General features: G+C 35.3%; 1 protein-coding gene and 1 long non-coding RNA gene across 2 annotated transcripts in view; both read right to left on the bottom strand.

The window, feature by feature from the left end:
- The window catches only part of LOC140165031 (uncharacterized), a 181,753-nt gene that overhangs the window by 34,151 nt on the left and 132,730 nt on the right, over positions 1-14,872 (bottom strand). The gene's annotated exons all lie outside the window — the stretch shown is intronic.
- LOC140165016 (epsin-2-like) overlaps positions 1-14,872 on the bottom strand; it is a 40,097-nt gene that overhangs the window by 19,821 nt on the left and 5,404 nt on the right. Inside the window, 1 exon segment of the mRNA XM_072188426.1 lies at positions 1-232. Within this exon segment, the coding sequence (XP_072044527.1) occupies positions 1-36 (36 nt within the window). The 5' untranslated portion in view covers positions 37-232.

The raw sequence follows: 14,872 nt of genomic DNA, 5'->3' as shown, positions 1-14,872 counted from the left end.
GGTATAGTTGTTAACGACATTCTTCACTTTTCTCATTGTGGAATTGTATGTTCTACTGTTTCTTTGTTTTGATAACACTACCAGCAGGTAAATAAACTCTTTTGTTTTATCTAAAGACTGACCAATCTAAAGCTGAGTGCTCTACAGACTTCTTCTTTGGCAAACAGGTGTTTATGTGGGGTAAAATCCCTCAGCAAAAGTTGGTTGGTTGATAGCTCACTTCTCAAATATTCTGAAAGAAAACAAATAAAAATTCATACAAACCAATATTTATTTGATGTCATGACCAAAAATCAGTCTTGAAAAGATATCTTTTATAGAGAACAATGCTTCCTATTGACAACATTCATTCATCGACCTTATGAAATTTACATACATTTCATTGTCATGTGTACTATAATATGTTTTATGGCCAATTTATTGGAAGTATGTAAAATGTACTCAATCAAGTATTAGACCATGCCAAATTGGGTGCTTATAATAGTAGATCCTCTCTATTTCCACATCTTTCATTGTCATCTACTAGTATTTTATAGCCACTTAATTCAAATATTGTGTAAAAATCCAGCAAAAGTATATCACTTCTTCTTGGAAATCAATTTCAGAGGGCATTTTGAAAGAAAATTGTATTCTTTTCTTTGAATTTCATCAAAAACTTGTCTTCAGTTTCAAAGAGCCTAATTGGGCTACCAAAATAGCGAGTTTCGCAACTCTGATCCTTGCCCATTGTTACAAGTCACAAACCCTGGTAATCATTTACATTCCACTACCAAGTTATCTCTGACTGGACTTACAAAAACCTTCACTGAGTTCACTCCATAGTGTTCACCTTGGTGTCTAATGCAAGGTTACAAACTGGGTTGCCAAAAATCAGTCTGAATTGCAGACGTCAAATAATCAAAAGGTCACCCAAGTATTTCTCTTGACTTCTATTTGAGAGAAAATCTAATTAAAGAAAATTGCAGGAGCCAAAATATGGAAAAGTAGCTCTACCACTGGTTTCTATGGGCCAGATAAAATTTGTGGAAGGTTGAGGGGAAAATCTTCAAAAAGTTGCCCCAATCGGGCTACAAAATCACAAGTTTGGCAACCTTGAGTCACACAAAGTTCATGGTCTGGTGAATCTTCATTGTGAAGTGAAGTGGAAGATTGACTAATTAAATACTATCTAATCAATAAACACTTGACCTCGCAAAAGCAATTCATACTGATGAGTGCTGAGGAAGGAATATTCAACAGATTCCCACCCCAGGGGATCACTCAAATACATGTATGACAGTGTACGCATGCGTGACCAATTTTTTTTCAAACACCCCCTAAACAAGTTTTACCCTACCAGCATATTTAGCCCATTAATAAGGTAATTTTCATTCATTCATTCATTCATTCATTCATTTATTATTTTTCACTCATCAAATTACAAAAAGCAAGAATACATACAAAATCATAATATAAGTTAGAGTGAAGGAATCACAGGAAAGGCCAAGGAGAGGCCTGAAAATCTGTGATCCCTTGATTGGTTAATTCATCATTTGACATGGCAGCAGACTGTCACTTCAATGAAGTAACAGTAAGCTGTCATATCTTGATATGAATTAACCTAAATACATAAAAAAATAACAGTTAACAATAGAAAATAAGAAAATGCACAACACAAATAAGTAATATACAATATAAATATCCAATGTGGTCATATAAACCAGATACAATAAGAGTTAATAGTAACTTTGCATAAGATGTTTTTTAAATACATGGCGGAATTGATTAATCGATGATGATCTTTTAATGCTGTTATCAACATTATTCCATAACTTAGTAGCTGCATATTTGATGGATTTTTCACAGAAAGCTCTTTTGATAAAAGGAAGCCTCAGACGATCTTTATTTCTGGTGTTTAAGTCATGGATTTTAGACTGTTTTATAAACAAATCATCAAAAACACTTGGTAAAAATCCATTTTCATGCTTGTACATAAATAAACCAAGTTCAAATGTATACATATCCCTGACACTTAAAGTATTATACCTAATCAGTAAGGGATTAGTGCTACTTCTATAATCACTTGCACTTATAATACGAAGTGCCCTCTTTTGAATTTTAAAAAGATCATTTATGTATGATGAACATTTAATATAGAATTTATCCCCTAATGAGTTTTTGGCTAGTAAAAATGCAACAAATGTACCTTTTTTGGATTCAGTAATTTACCATAAATTTGAAAAGATACCCTAAACAAGTTGTTCAGTTTCAGAAAACTACCCTTATTCTTGAAAAATCAGTGTTTTTAGACCCTAAATGCGTCACACGCGTAAATTGCCTTGCCTAAAAAACCACCCATTTTTACTTGTTTTTTTGGTCACGCATGCATACAGACCATTTATGTGAGCCCCCTCCCCCAGATTCCCACAAAGTAAAAATTCTCACATGGCAGAGATGATCACTGCTGGGCAATGAATTTCCACAGTCTGAACCCGGATGTAAACAAAGTAAAGATCGCACTTAGCGCAAACCCTGAGGAACACAACTCTCAACAGCTGTACTCGATCCAAGTGCGATCTAGTTTATCGCTATTTCAAACTTAAGTAAACTGACCAATCACCAGTGAGTTGGCATGGTTGAATTCACTTCCGCGTTATGCATGAAGGGGTCGCACACGCTGACGTACATCACACAGTGTATGCAAAAAATCATTATGTATTCTCAGGCTGTGTTCATTCAATTGAAATTTCTAGTATGGGATGAAAACAAGCACTGACCTGCTAGTTCAGTACCAAATCAAGAAAACAGGATACACTTTCTTTAAACATTTTTGTACATATAATCAATACAAAATAACAACACAGTTATCAGTCTTGTCTGGGCAGTTTTCAGTGACCAGTTTGGTCACGGTAATTCATGACTATCATAGAATGCCATCGCTTGTCCATACACAGCAAACAAGTTATGGCAGCCATGTTGAAATTTCTGATCACTTTATTCAGTGACTGGTCTTTCACAGGTCATTGTTTGCAGTGAACGTTTCCTTGCTATTTACCTAACTTCTAAAAAAATAGGCGGTTCTCGAACCATGCGATCCCACTGGCTGGGCGGTTAAACTTGTACCGCTGATGACCCCTGGTGACCCCAAAATGACCTTCCAAAAATTTGGCTCTAAATGTAGACAGTACCCACCAAGTTTCATGCCCATCTGACAGTTTTTACTAATTTGACCTCAGATGACTAATTTGACCTCAGATGGCTATATCTCAAAATCAATATAAACATAAACATAAACAATGCGATTTATAAAGCGCCTTTTACAAAAGTAGGCAAAGCGCTAAAAGAGAGAAAGACAAGAAAGGAAAAAGAGCTAATCAGTGGGAAAGAGGTGGATTCTTGAACGTGGTAATATTTTCTTGACCTCGGACAGTGGTGGGCAACTCGTTCCAAAGGCTCGGCCCCTCAGTTGAAAAGGCGCGATCGCCAGCTTGTTTCTTGGAACGAGGCACTTCAAATGTGACAGCAGCGCCAGATCGAAGCGCATAAGATGTTTTGTGGGTCCGAGTTCCGACTGATTTTGCTTGATCGCATCACAATTGGACATCTTGCCAAAATGTGATGGCAAGTGTGTTTCGGAAGTAAAACCATTGCACTGCATTTTGGGATATTTCTAGCCCAAGAGGTGTCAAAATACACAGATTTTAAGTTTCATGGATGAAACGATGCCGAATCTAGTAAATTGTAGACTGACGCTTAATGATAGTCGCTGAAAACCGCAACCAACAAACTGGTCACTAAACACTGGCACAGACATAAAAGATGTGTCGCTGATGTACATGATGTACATGTGGTATGGAAGTGAGTGCATTCCATAGGCGTGGAGCTTCAGCTTGAAAGACTCGAAAACCCAGAAGCGAAACAATTAAAGACAGAATGTGTGGCATAGCATAGGTTAGTGTCAACTGCATTACGAGTTCTCCAGATTGAGTTTGGACCTTTTGTATCTTGACGTAAACTACCTTCAGCATACTTTTCATGGAATAACACGATCACACGACCTACATGACCGAACCTTGACCATGCCTACCAATGGCCGTATTCTAACAACTGAATGGACAATTCGAAAAAGCTGTGTTTGCGCCGCATGCGCACGATCGGCAAAGTATGCTTGATGTAGCCGTGTACCTAAGTTGGCTCTCGCATGTGATACTTTGCCTCTAGTACTACCGCCTCCAGAACTTGCGAGTGGATGCGTGAACGAATTGAAATCCAGTGAATTACTGGAATGGACACGATCAACTGGAAATATCCGACGAGCAGATGTAAGCATGAGAAGTTATTTTCACTGGCTCCCAAAAGTAATGCTTTACCATAGTCTACTCTTGGAAGTATGAGCTAGTTTGCACATGTATCCTGATCCATTGGCAATGTAAACCTTTTAGATCCTTATAAGTTATATAAGCTTTTATTTATACTGAGATTTCCATTTTCTCTATTGAAACTTGTCTCTGCAATGCTTAATTGCTTTTTATAGAGCTTTTTCAATGGCACTTTATTGATTAGTCACCAAGTAGAAGTTTCTATTTATGGTAGTTTACTACCATAAATAGACACGTACATGGGGTCTGTGGACTGCAAAAATGCAACTTTTTAATTATTCAATGCAATGTAATAAACAGGCATAAGAATAGATTTCCATGACAAAACAGAAAAATTCTGAAAAAGCAGGAAAAAGTGTGTAAAATGTGGTAAAAACTCTCCAAAATGGGCTAAAAATAATAAAGTTTATTGGCCAATGCATAATTTACAGATTTACTCCCTGTGAAATAGTCTAGTCCAATTGTTGTTTGGGTTTCAATGCTTAGGTGCAGCATTCTTAAAGACCAATCAGCATCAAGGCCTACTGTCTGCAGATTTACCGTATGCTGAGCGATGTATGCCTAATTCCCGGGAGGGCCCCGTACCGTACGGAGGGCAATTTACGGAAGGGCTCTGGAATTTCCCGGGAGTGGCCCCGTAACTTACGGTTTAATAAAAATTGATGTAAACTTCTCTGAGAGAAGTTGGATTACAATTGTATATGGTCATTTTCACGGTAAAGGGTGTAACTTTGGATTTTTAACATTTTGATCCGTAGTGTTCTAATAAAGCCACAGAATTCCATGATTTTTGGCCACATAAGTCATCTAGTTAGCAGCTACCATGGAAGCATAATCATCTTTGGGAGTTACTGCGTTCAGTTTTAGCAGGCTTAAGGGGGTACTACATGTACACCCCTCGATAAATTTGTGTCTATTTTTGCATTTTTCTCAAAAACTAATAACACAGCGGTAACAAAAGTTATGTATATTATAGTGGCAAGGAGTCCAATTACTACACTGGAATTTCAGTGACCTAAGACAAGCGGTTTGTTATTTATGATAAGAAATAAGGTACCGCTAGGATGTACCTTGTTTCCTATCATATATACTGAACCGCTTGTCTTGAGTCACTGAAACTTCAGTGTAGTAATTGGATTCCTTGCCCCAATAATATACATAACTTTTGTTACCAGTGTGTTATTATTTGTTGAGAAAAATGCAAAAATAGTCACAAATTAACCACAGGGGTGTAGTACCCCCTTAAATGTACTTAATATTAGGGATGACCACTGTTAATACAGTTTCCACTAGAACGATTTTTCATTTACTGTGTGCGTGCACTCACACACGTATTGTCTATGGAGAAAGTGATCGATACAAGAAATCCCAGGCCTGTTAAATGGCGCACATACTTGTTTTGATCCAAATGTGGGCCTATATCAGGGTGTTTCAAGAAATTCCTGATTCCACCAGAAAACATTAACCAAACTTTTTCCTGTTTGGTCAGTAAATAGAGAGGACCTTCCTTCATGAAGAGATCAACTTTTTTTTATGAAAAATTTAATAAGATGAGAACTACAACAGGTTGAAGTGACACCATTCCGTGCATCAGGTGTTCAAACGCAATTATCTCCGAATTTGGAGTGAATCAGACAAGCAAACTTACATACTCATACAATTTAACTATTTTTGAAGACAAAATGTGCAGGATGTTAAGAAATTTAAGAATGTTTAAGCCTACCATGGCCCATCTCAAATCTTTTACTTCCCGTGCACTACTCACTACCTAGTCTGTGTTACAGACCGTGTACCTATATCCATAGGGAGATAAACTACTGGGAACCACACACTCTCGGAAACCATAGTGGGCACATGCACACACAGTGTATTGCTCAATGTAGTAAAGCCTACCTTTGAGTTGGAGCAAATTTCTCAAAATTGGTAGTGATTAATGTTACCAAACTTATGCCATGATGAAATATAATAATTTTTGAAGATAAAATGTGCTGACCTTAAAAGATTGAACAATGTTTAAGACTACCGCTATTCATTTGAAATAATGCACTTATTGTTCATCTCCTCTATGGAGATATGTTGTATGTCAACAAAATCGATTAAATTTTCAGGATGATCTTATTTTCATGTTGTTATAAGCAAATATAATGTTCCAGATAACGCTAGTTAATAAATACATTAAGAAAAAGTACCTTAAAGTTGCACTTTCTGTTAGTATTCCTTTTGGACTTTAACTTTTTAACATGTTCTAGCAGCCCTATATAAAACCGTGACACTCGAAAGGCCATATCTCTGGAATGAAACGTCCGATTAAGATTATTTAAACGCCAAAATGTTTCTTTCATCAATTCCAAGCCAATAAGTTAGGTCTGAATCAATTTAAATGTACTTCAATTTTTAGTGGACATGCCTATTAATATTGCCATTTTGAAAAAACTATAAAAAACAGTAACATTTTTGTAAAACCCTGTGTTTTCTTCAGTTAGTTCATGGATAATTTTTCTTATCCTGAAAGTACGGCCATATGTTCAGTAAACACTGCCCCATTAGATTTAATTGTGAACAGCCCTGTATTTTTGAGAACCGGACTTCGATATTTGTCGTTTCGGAGGCTTCATTTTCCATTAACAATGTAAAACAAACTTTGTGGGTAGCTTTGGTTCATAATTTTTGGTTATTTCTTCACTTCTTCTTGATTCATAACAGTTGATATCTTAACTTGAAATGGGTAACAAAAATTAGTCGATTTGCAAGCTTTTAAACTTTATAAAATCTTGACTTCAAAGAGCCGATTTTCTGTTAACTTTTTTTTTTTTTTTTTAAACAAACTGTTCAGCAAGCTTGGGCAAATATAAATAAAAGAGCTCATCCAATCTATTTATCAAAATGTAGCAAAGTAGATCCTCAAGTCACTTGTTTTTAAATCGTGGAGATATATATTCACCGTTTGAAAATGGGACCCATTACAAACTTTCCGTTAACAATTGAAGCCTCCGAAACAAATGAAGCCTCCGAAACAACAATAAGGTTAATTATCATCTATGCATATCTAAATTGGTGTGTTCCATACTGATATCTGCATTGTAATTATTACTTGATATGTGCAGAATGTCATAAATTAAAAATAAAATTGATATTATGGTTAATGTTTGAAAAATATACTGATACCCAAAAAAGCCTGTTTCAGAGGCTTCACATGCAAGTTAACACCATACTAAAACAAATGGGTGAAAAAATTAACATGTGATAAATCTACAATATCTGCCGCATAGAATCATTGATTCAATACACAAAAGAAAATAACAGCTTAGATGATCCCAACACTTGTTTTCAAAAAAACTACTTCTGCAATGTTTAACCGTTGTTAACATGAAGCCTCCGAAACAAAAAAAAATGACTTGCTGTGATAATTTAATTTTTGTCACAACTGAAATTCAATAAACTAAGCAAAGCATGAAAATTGGTAATTGTGATATTTTTTACCTATTTTTTATGTCAACTTGTAGTAGTTAGCCAAATATTTTACTTAAAATTATGATCACCTGTGTTGTTAACTGAAGCCTCCGAAACACAAATCGCTTGAATTGCCAATTCTAAAAATAACTCCAATTTCTGTGAAACTTGGCTGGGAGGTTCCTTTCATCAAGTAGTATTTGTACATGAAGTTAGACATTCAAATTATTTTAGGAACCCAATTAAAAATATGTTTAAGGTTTGGAAATTTCCATTGTAAATGACACTTGATGTTAAAAAATTTCAAAACTGCAATTACAAACATAGCAAAACATGGTATAAAATTTTAACTTATATCTGTTGACTTACTTTGGAATGGGATTTCACATGTATTCCAGCTTTCATGTCATAATTTTTTGAGGTTATGTAAAATACATTTTTTCTTAGATTTTAGCCAAAATGTTATGGAAATGTCAAATTTTGTATTAGAAATCAAAAGGTTTAAGCCTTGAAACATTATTTTACTGGAATTTAAGTTGCTTAGATGCATGATTTCACTAAACAGAAACATATTTAAGTGGTTTGAAATTTTGACCCTAAAGATCAAAAGTTACACCCTTTACTGTGAAAATGACCAGGCTCAAAATAAGCTAAGGTGTCATAAAAGTGTAACACACAATTATTTTTCCAGCTCTTTTCTTTTGGTCTCCAACCAGGTTTAAATTATAGTATGCACATATTCATAATACACTTTAAAGAAAGATAAGTTATAGACCATTTACTTCACAAATTTAATTGTCTAGCCCTTGCGTACGTTATATTTGACAGACACAATTTTGATGATTTTCTGCAATCAAATAAAAATTTATAAGTATTACATAAGGTATTTTGTGGTTATTTAGGTGTAGGACCTACAGCAACTGATTGTGGAAAAAAATTTGTCCAAATATTACAATAAGGAGGATAAATTGTTATAAATAAAATATGTGTGTCTGTCAAGCCATAACATACGCAAGATGTCTGTCAAATGTAACATACAGAATAATAATTTGGCAAAACAGTAGTTCAAGATGGGAAATTGAATAAAGATCACATGCAGTTTATAAATCACATGTTTTAAAACACTTTTATAAACTCTAAACTATCATCATAATGTGAACATCAAGTGATTTTTAATTTTTTTAAACGTATTGCGTATGTTACTTTTGATAGACACATACAAATCTTGCGTATGTTACTTGGCGTACAAATGTTTGACAGACAACACTTAACAATGGATTGTGTCATCAAAAAGCTTCTCCTCACAAAGTGATAGTGCCACAAAGCTAGGTGGAGCTAAATGCTATGTCATGTAGCATAATTAGCTGTATCACCCTAGTTTAGCAGGAATTACAGCACCGTCTTGCGTATGTTACTATTTGACAGACATTTCAAGAAAAATTTTAAAATTGTTATATGTTCAAAAAGATGGCAGCCACTTACAAATTGATTATAATATGGAGAAATGAAGTTATTTACAATAGATTTACCCTTTAGTTTATGCTTCAAGTCTTTGTTTATAAAAACTGAGGGACTTCAAAATCAATCAAAAGTTTGACAGACAATAGTAACATCGCAAAGGCAAACTTTTAAATCCTTTTTTGATCTGTTAACTTATAATTCATAATGCCTTTTCTGTTTTTTTTGATTGGTTTACTGCACCATTTTGGGAAACAGGTCACATGAATTTCTATAAGGATCCATAAAAAAAATTAAAAGCTGTTGAAAAAAGGCATCTCTTGGCATGTTACAAATAAAATTGTAAAAATAGGCATTTTTACAGCTATTTTTTATTTTTTTTATTATTTAGAGTGAAAGGATTTTACTTAAATTGTGTATGCTATGTCTTTACTACCTAAACTTGCCACTAAACTAGCAAATATTCCATTTCTATAATTATTATTTTTAAAAAAAGATGTCAAAATATATGGCTATAATATGACACCTTAGAATATTTTGAGCCACCATATGCATTCAGGCTCGGGAAAATTCCAGAGAGAGGGCCCCGTAACTTACAGGGACCCCAAATTGGGGTTACAAATATTAAAAGGAGTTTACTCTTACTCCAGCAGATGAGTTGCAAACTTTGAGTAGCATGTGCTTTATTTTGTACGGGGATAATTGAAAAATGTAGAAATTTGGACAACAAAAAAGCAGGAATTCCTGCTTGGGCAGGAAAATTCTCATGCCTGAATAAATATTCATATTTGGAAAGGAAATTTAGTCACAGAATAATTATATCATAAACACAGATTAGGTGTCCAAACAACAATTTTGGAGAAAATCACATTTAGAATTTAATACTAAACACACTAGATAGAAAAAGTAAATTAAGACCCAAATTTTTTGTGTTTTCTGTAATTTTCTAGACACTCTATTCCAGGAAGGTTTGTTTTGGGGTGTTTTTTTTTTGTATTTTTTTTTTTTTTTTTCATTTTTCTGATATTGGCTCCATTTATTTTTAATTATTTACCAAAATAGGCCAAAGGCCAAAAAAAAAACATTTTTGGCTAAAATTTCATCATACACAACTTAATTCGAAGTAATCAAGTATGCCGAATTCTACAGCCTACAAAAAAAAAATGTATGTCACGCACATACCAATCCTGCAGAAGTCTGATATTTTCTCTCAATTAAGTTGATACATTATGTAAACGACACAAATTATAAAACCACTAACTAGTCTATTACACTAAGTAATAAACATTTCAATTCATAACTGTTCTTTTTTGGTGCACAAATTTTCTTTTTGTCATACAATCCATAAAATGCAAGTTTACATTAATTTCAATTTACTAGTGCACCAGTAGCTGTGAGAGCAACTGGTTCATGTTATAATTATATTGAGGATTTTTTACCACTTTTAAGCCAGATTGGGCATACTCTTAACATTTGACCCAATATGACCTTTGACCTCAAGTGACCTCAGTTTGATTTTGCTCATGCTCCCGTAATATGGAGAATTACTTTCACTAAGTTTAAGTCAATCGGGCGAAGTTTAAAATTTAGCCCCTGGATGACCTTTGACCTTGATTATATTTTTTACATGTTCTATTCATATGCAGGATTCCACCCACCAAGTTTAAGCCTGATCGGAACGAAGTTTGAAATTTTAACCCTCTGTGATGACCTTTGACCTCGGTTGACCTTCATTTTATTTTGCAAATTATATTTCCCTTGTATCAAGGATTCCACCCACCAAGTTTGAGCCCGATCGGGCAAAATTTGAACCCTCCATGATGACTATATTGCTCACACGCTTTTTAGAAACCCACCCTTTATACAGCAAAATTTTAACCCCCACCCTTTTTACCGATTTTCGGAATTCCAAACCCCCACACTGTAAAAAGTGTGCCGGACAAACAATGGGATCCTGACCTCAACCAATGGACCAAGACAAGGGACGACACTACCTTCCCCCACCCCCCCCCCCCACCCCTCGTCTACAAACCGGTCATGATCATCAAGTGGTGTGATTCCGGGTATTCCCATGATTAGTTTTACCGCTCATGTCACAATTCTGATGAAATCCCACGGATGTGGTGATGAAATATTATTTCACTATTTTGTTGAGAGAACTGTTTAAAATATTCATTCTAATGGATCAATCTCAACAGTTTATGTTAATTGCAGTACCGGTACGAGAATCAATCTTGATTCTTGCAGAATAAATTTGCGGGAATCATTTGAACTTGCAAATCAACTTGTGTGTAATCACTGTAAACTACAAAAGTTTGCACAAATCTATTTACAAGAATCTTTGGGAGAATCGATTCTGCCGAAATTCTGACCCTGGGTACAGTCGTGAATTTAAAAACCAGTCCGTTATGGCCTAGCGTTGGGCGATATCGCGCCTGCGATATATCGCGATATTAAATCCTTATCGCAATGACGATATGTAGAAAAAGTGACAGGCGATATACTTATACTTGGGTCTCCCATCCCGCTTCTGTCCACAGCCGACTTAATTTTCAATGCGTATGAGGGCAGCAGTCTAATTGTCTCCCATCCCGCTTCTGTCCACAGCCAGCCAACTGTTCATGCACAATATAAATGGCGGCGTTTGTGGTGAAATCTCGGAAGTACTGTAGATTGTAGTGATGTGGTCGGCACCGTTTTTTATTGTCGACATGTCGATATAATTCAGTATACCGACGTCGACATAAAAAAAATTCTAAAAAAAAAAAAAAAAAAATTTAATTTTCAAAAAATATTTTTGGCCAGAAAATCAAGTTATAGGCCCAAACTGACTTGTTATTCAAGGTTGGAAACCAGAGAAATACTGCTACTCAAAAAAAAAAAATGCCAATTTTTTTTTACAAAGTTGGAAAAAGTTGTACATTTTAATTACTTTTGTTTCTATTGAACAGCTAGCAATTGATGCATACTATAGCCAAAATAACAATTTCTCGATCATGAGAGGATGTACCTTCTGCATCAGCGTACTTTTCATAGAATAACACAATCGCGCGACCTGCATGACCGAACCTTGACCTTGCCTAGCAACGACCGTGTGATTGGTCAATTCTCAAAAGCTGTGTTTGCGCCGTAAGCGCCGGTAATTGCGTAGTACGCTCGGCGCAAATAACTGTGCGTACCCAAGTTGGCTCTCATGATCGAGAATTTAATATTTCGGCTATAATTCAATGTGTCCCTGACTGTTCAATAGAAGCAAAGGTAATCAAAATGTACAAGTTCATCCAACTTTGTAAAAAAAAATTGGCATTTTTTTTAGTAGCAGTATTTCTCTGGTTTCCAACCTTGAATAACAAGTCAGTTTGGGCCTATAACTTGCTTTTCTGGCCAAAAATATTTTTTGAAAACTAAAAAAAAAAAAAAAAAAAAAAAAATTTTTTTATTTGTCGACATGATTTTTTTTTGATGTCGACATGTCGGCATCACGATGCCGGCGTCGACATTATGTCGACATAAGGCATGTCGACCACATCACTAGTAGATTGCACTTGCAAGTATGTCAGGTGTACTGGTTTTAATAATGTTTTGGAGATAAAGAAGCTGTTTTGAACGATGGCATTGGATTGAATAAGTATGTTTTGTACCCGTTTAATTGTATTCTTGTTCAAGTTGTTGTTTCACTTGTTGCTGGGCCGTTTTGCACCCGTATAACAGTGAACTTCTGATCATGCATGTATGGATAAAAATATCGTCAGATGGCGATATCGCGATATGTTTTTGGCAGCGATATGCAATATGCTAAAGACTGACGATGCCCAAGCCTATAGCTAAAATAATAATTTCTCGATCATGAGAGTATAGTTTAGTGGAATGACACGATAGCGCGATCGATTGTGCACGCACAGGAAATGCAGCGCTACCCAAAGCTTGTGTGTGGTAGGCGTTGTACGCCGACGCAATTGTCATTGCATGCCTATTGAGCTCTCATGATCGAGAAACTATTATTTTAGCTACAGTAGACGTTGTAATAAACACTAAAACAGTTTGACATTTCTGCATTTATTTAAATTTTTAAGTTGATTTCACAAAAAAATCAAATTTTTGGAGTTGTTTCATCATCAAGAGGTATCTATTTTATGGCATGTTTTGTGATTTCCCCCATTGAGTGCAATGGTAATTAGTAAGTGTCCCTTCGTGTCCGAGAGAGCAAGATGGAACAGCCAAATCTCGGTAAAAGCAACCAATGGCAATGGAAAGTGATGATAGCACTGATATTCAAAAGTATCTCATTTTGGAAAATGGATCTCATATTTGTAATCGTCTCAAATTGAATAGATTTGAGAAGCAATTTGAGATCCAATATGAGATCCAATTTGAGTGACAAATTGAGATATAATCCACCCACTTAGGTTTTATTGGGTGCTAAGTTACTAACTATTATAGTTGGTGAAGTATGGTACTGTATGGAACCAGTGTCTAGCCTTCTCATGGTCAAGTATGGGTTTAATTGCTGTTCATGGTCTTTTGAGTATACAAAAGGTGACCATATGGTAAAGTTGATCTAAAAATGTTTTTCTTGTTCCTTTCCAAAACAAAAAATCAAGAGTATGTTTTCAAATTATAAAAAGCATCAGATTATCTCACAAACTTAAAATCTGAATACTCATAAATTTGCCCCGGAAAAATGCAAACTCAATCACTAACAAAGGACTTATAAATTCCAGGAGGATAGTTGGTTTCAGGTTGTTTGCTACAAAAAATGAAAAGAACAACAACTAATGTGGAAATAGCAAAACCCTGATATTTAAATTGGGATACATAAATTTGAAGTATGTATATATCAACAATAAGATGTTTCGTGGTATAATTGACCTTGTCTTCTTGGCAGAGAAATCTGATCTGCAAGCATAAAATTATTCCCCAGCTATTAAATTGGAGTAATTAGGCCTTGCTCTGTCAAAAATACAATTTTGGTGATCCCCAACTTCTTTGACCATGAAATGACAAACATTTGGTAGCACCAATGTATTAAGCACCAATTGGGTGATTATGGATCTCATATTGGTACTCAAATTCATTCTCAAATTGGGTCTCAATTCTATCCAATTTGAGATGATTTTCAAAATGAGATCCATTTTCCAAAATGAGATAGTTGTGCATAACAGTGTAGTGTGATTCACTCGGTCAGACATCCGGGAACATTGTCCCCTTCGTCCCCTTTGCCCAAGCGCGCACATAGCAACCAGCTCGAGAAAGGGGAACTGCACATGCGCACACTGGTTTTACAAGGCTATTTCCCTGTCATGTTTGTGACGTCAGCCCTAGTTCCAGTAACTGTAACTCAGTAATCTTTATTTAACATTATGACATTATCTGATTACTGAGTTACAGATCGGTCTATTCGTATCCTTTTCGCAAATTTAAGCTTATTCTGGCCAATACCACATGATTACCGGTTGCCGAAAACTTCCGACCAGAGTTGCCAAAACTTTTTAGCCCAAGTCGCGGGTAATAGCTGTGAAATGTCGCCCAATAGCCAAAAATTTTTAAAATTTTATATAATTTTTACAGCCAAGGTTTAATTCAACTTTTATCCAGAACACTCGTTA

The sequence above is a fragment of the Amphiura filiformis genome, chromosome 11 (assembly GCF_039555335.1).
Source record: "Amphiura filiformis chromosome 11, Afil_fr2py, whole genome shotgun sequence".
Taxonomy (NCBI): Eukaryota; Metazoa; Echinodermata; class Ophiuroidea; order Amphilepidida; family Amphiuridae; genus Amphiura; species Amphiura filiformis.
Note: the sequence above shows the minus strand (reverse complement) of the source record. Positions and strands in the feature narration are given on the sequence as shown.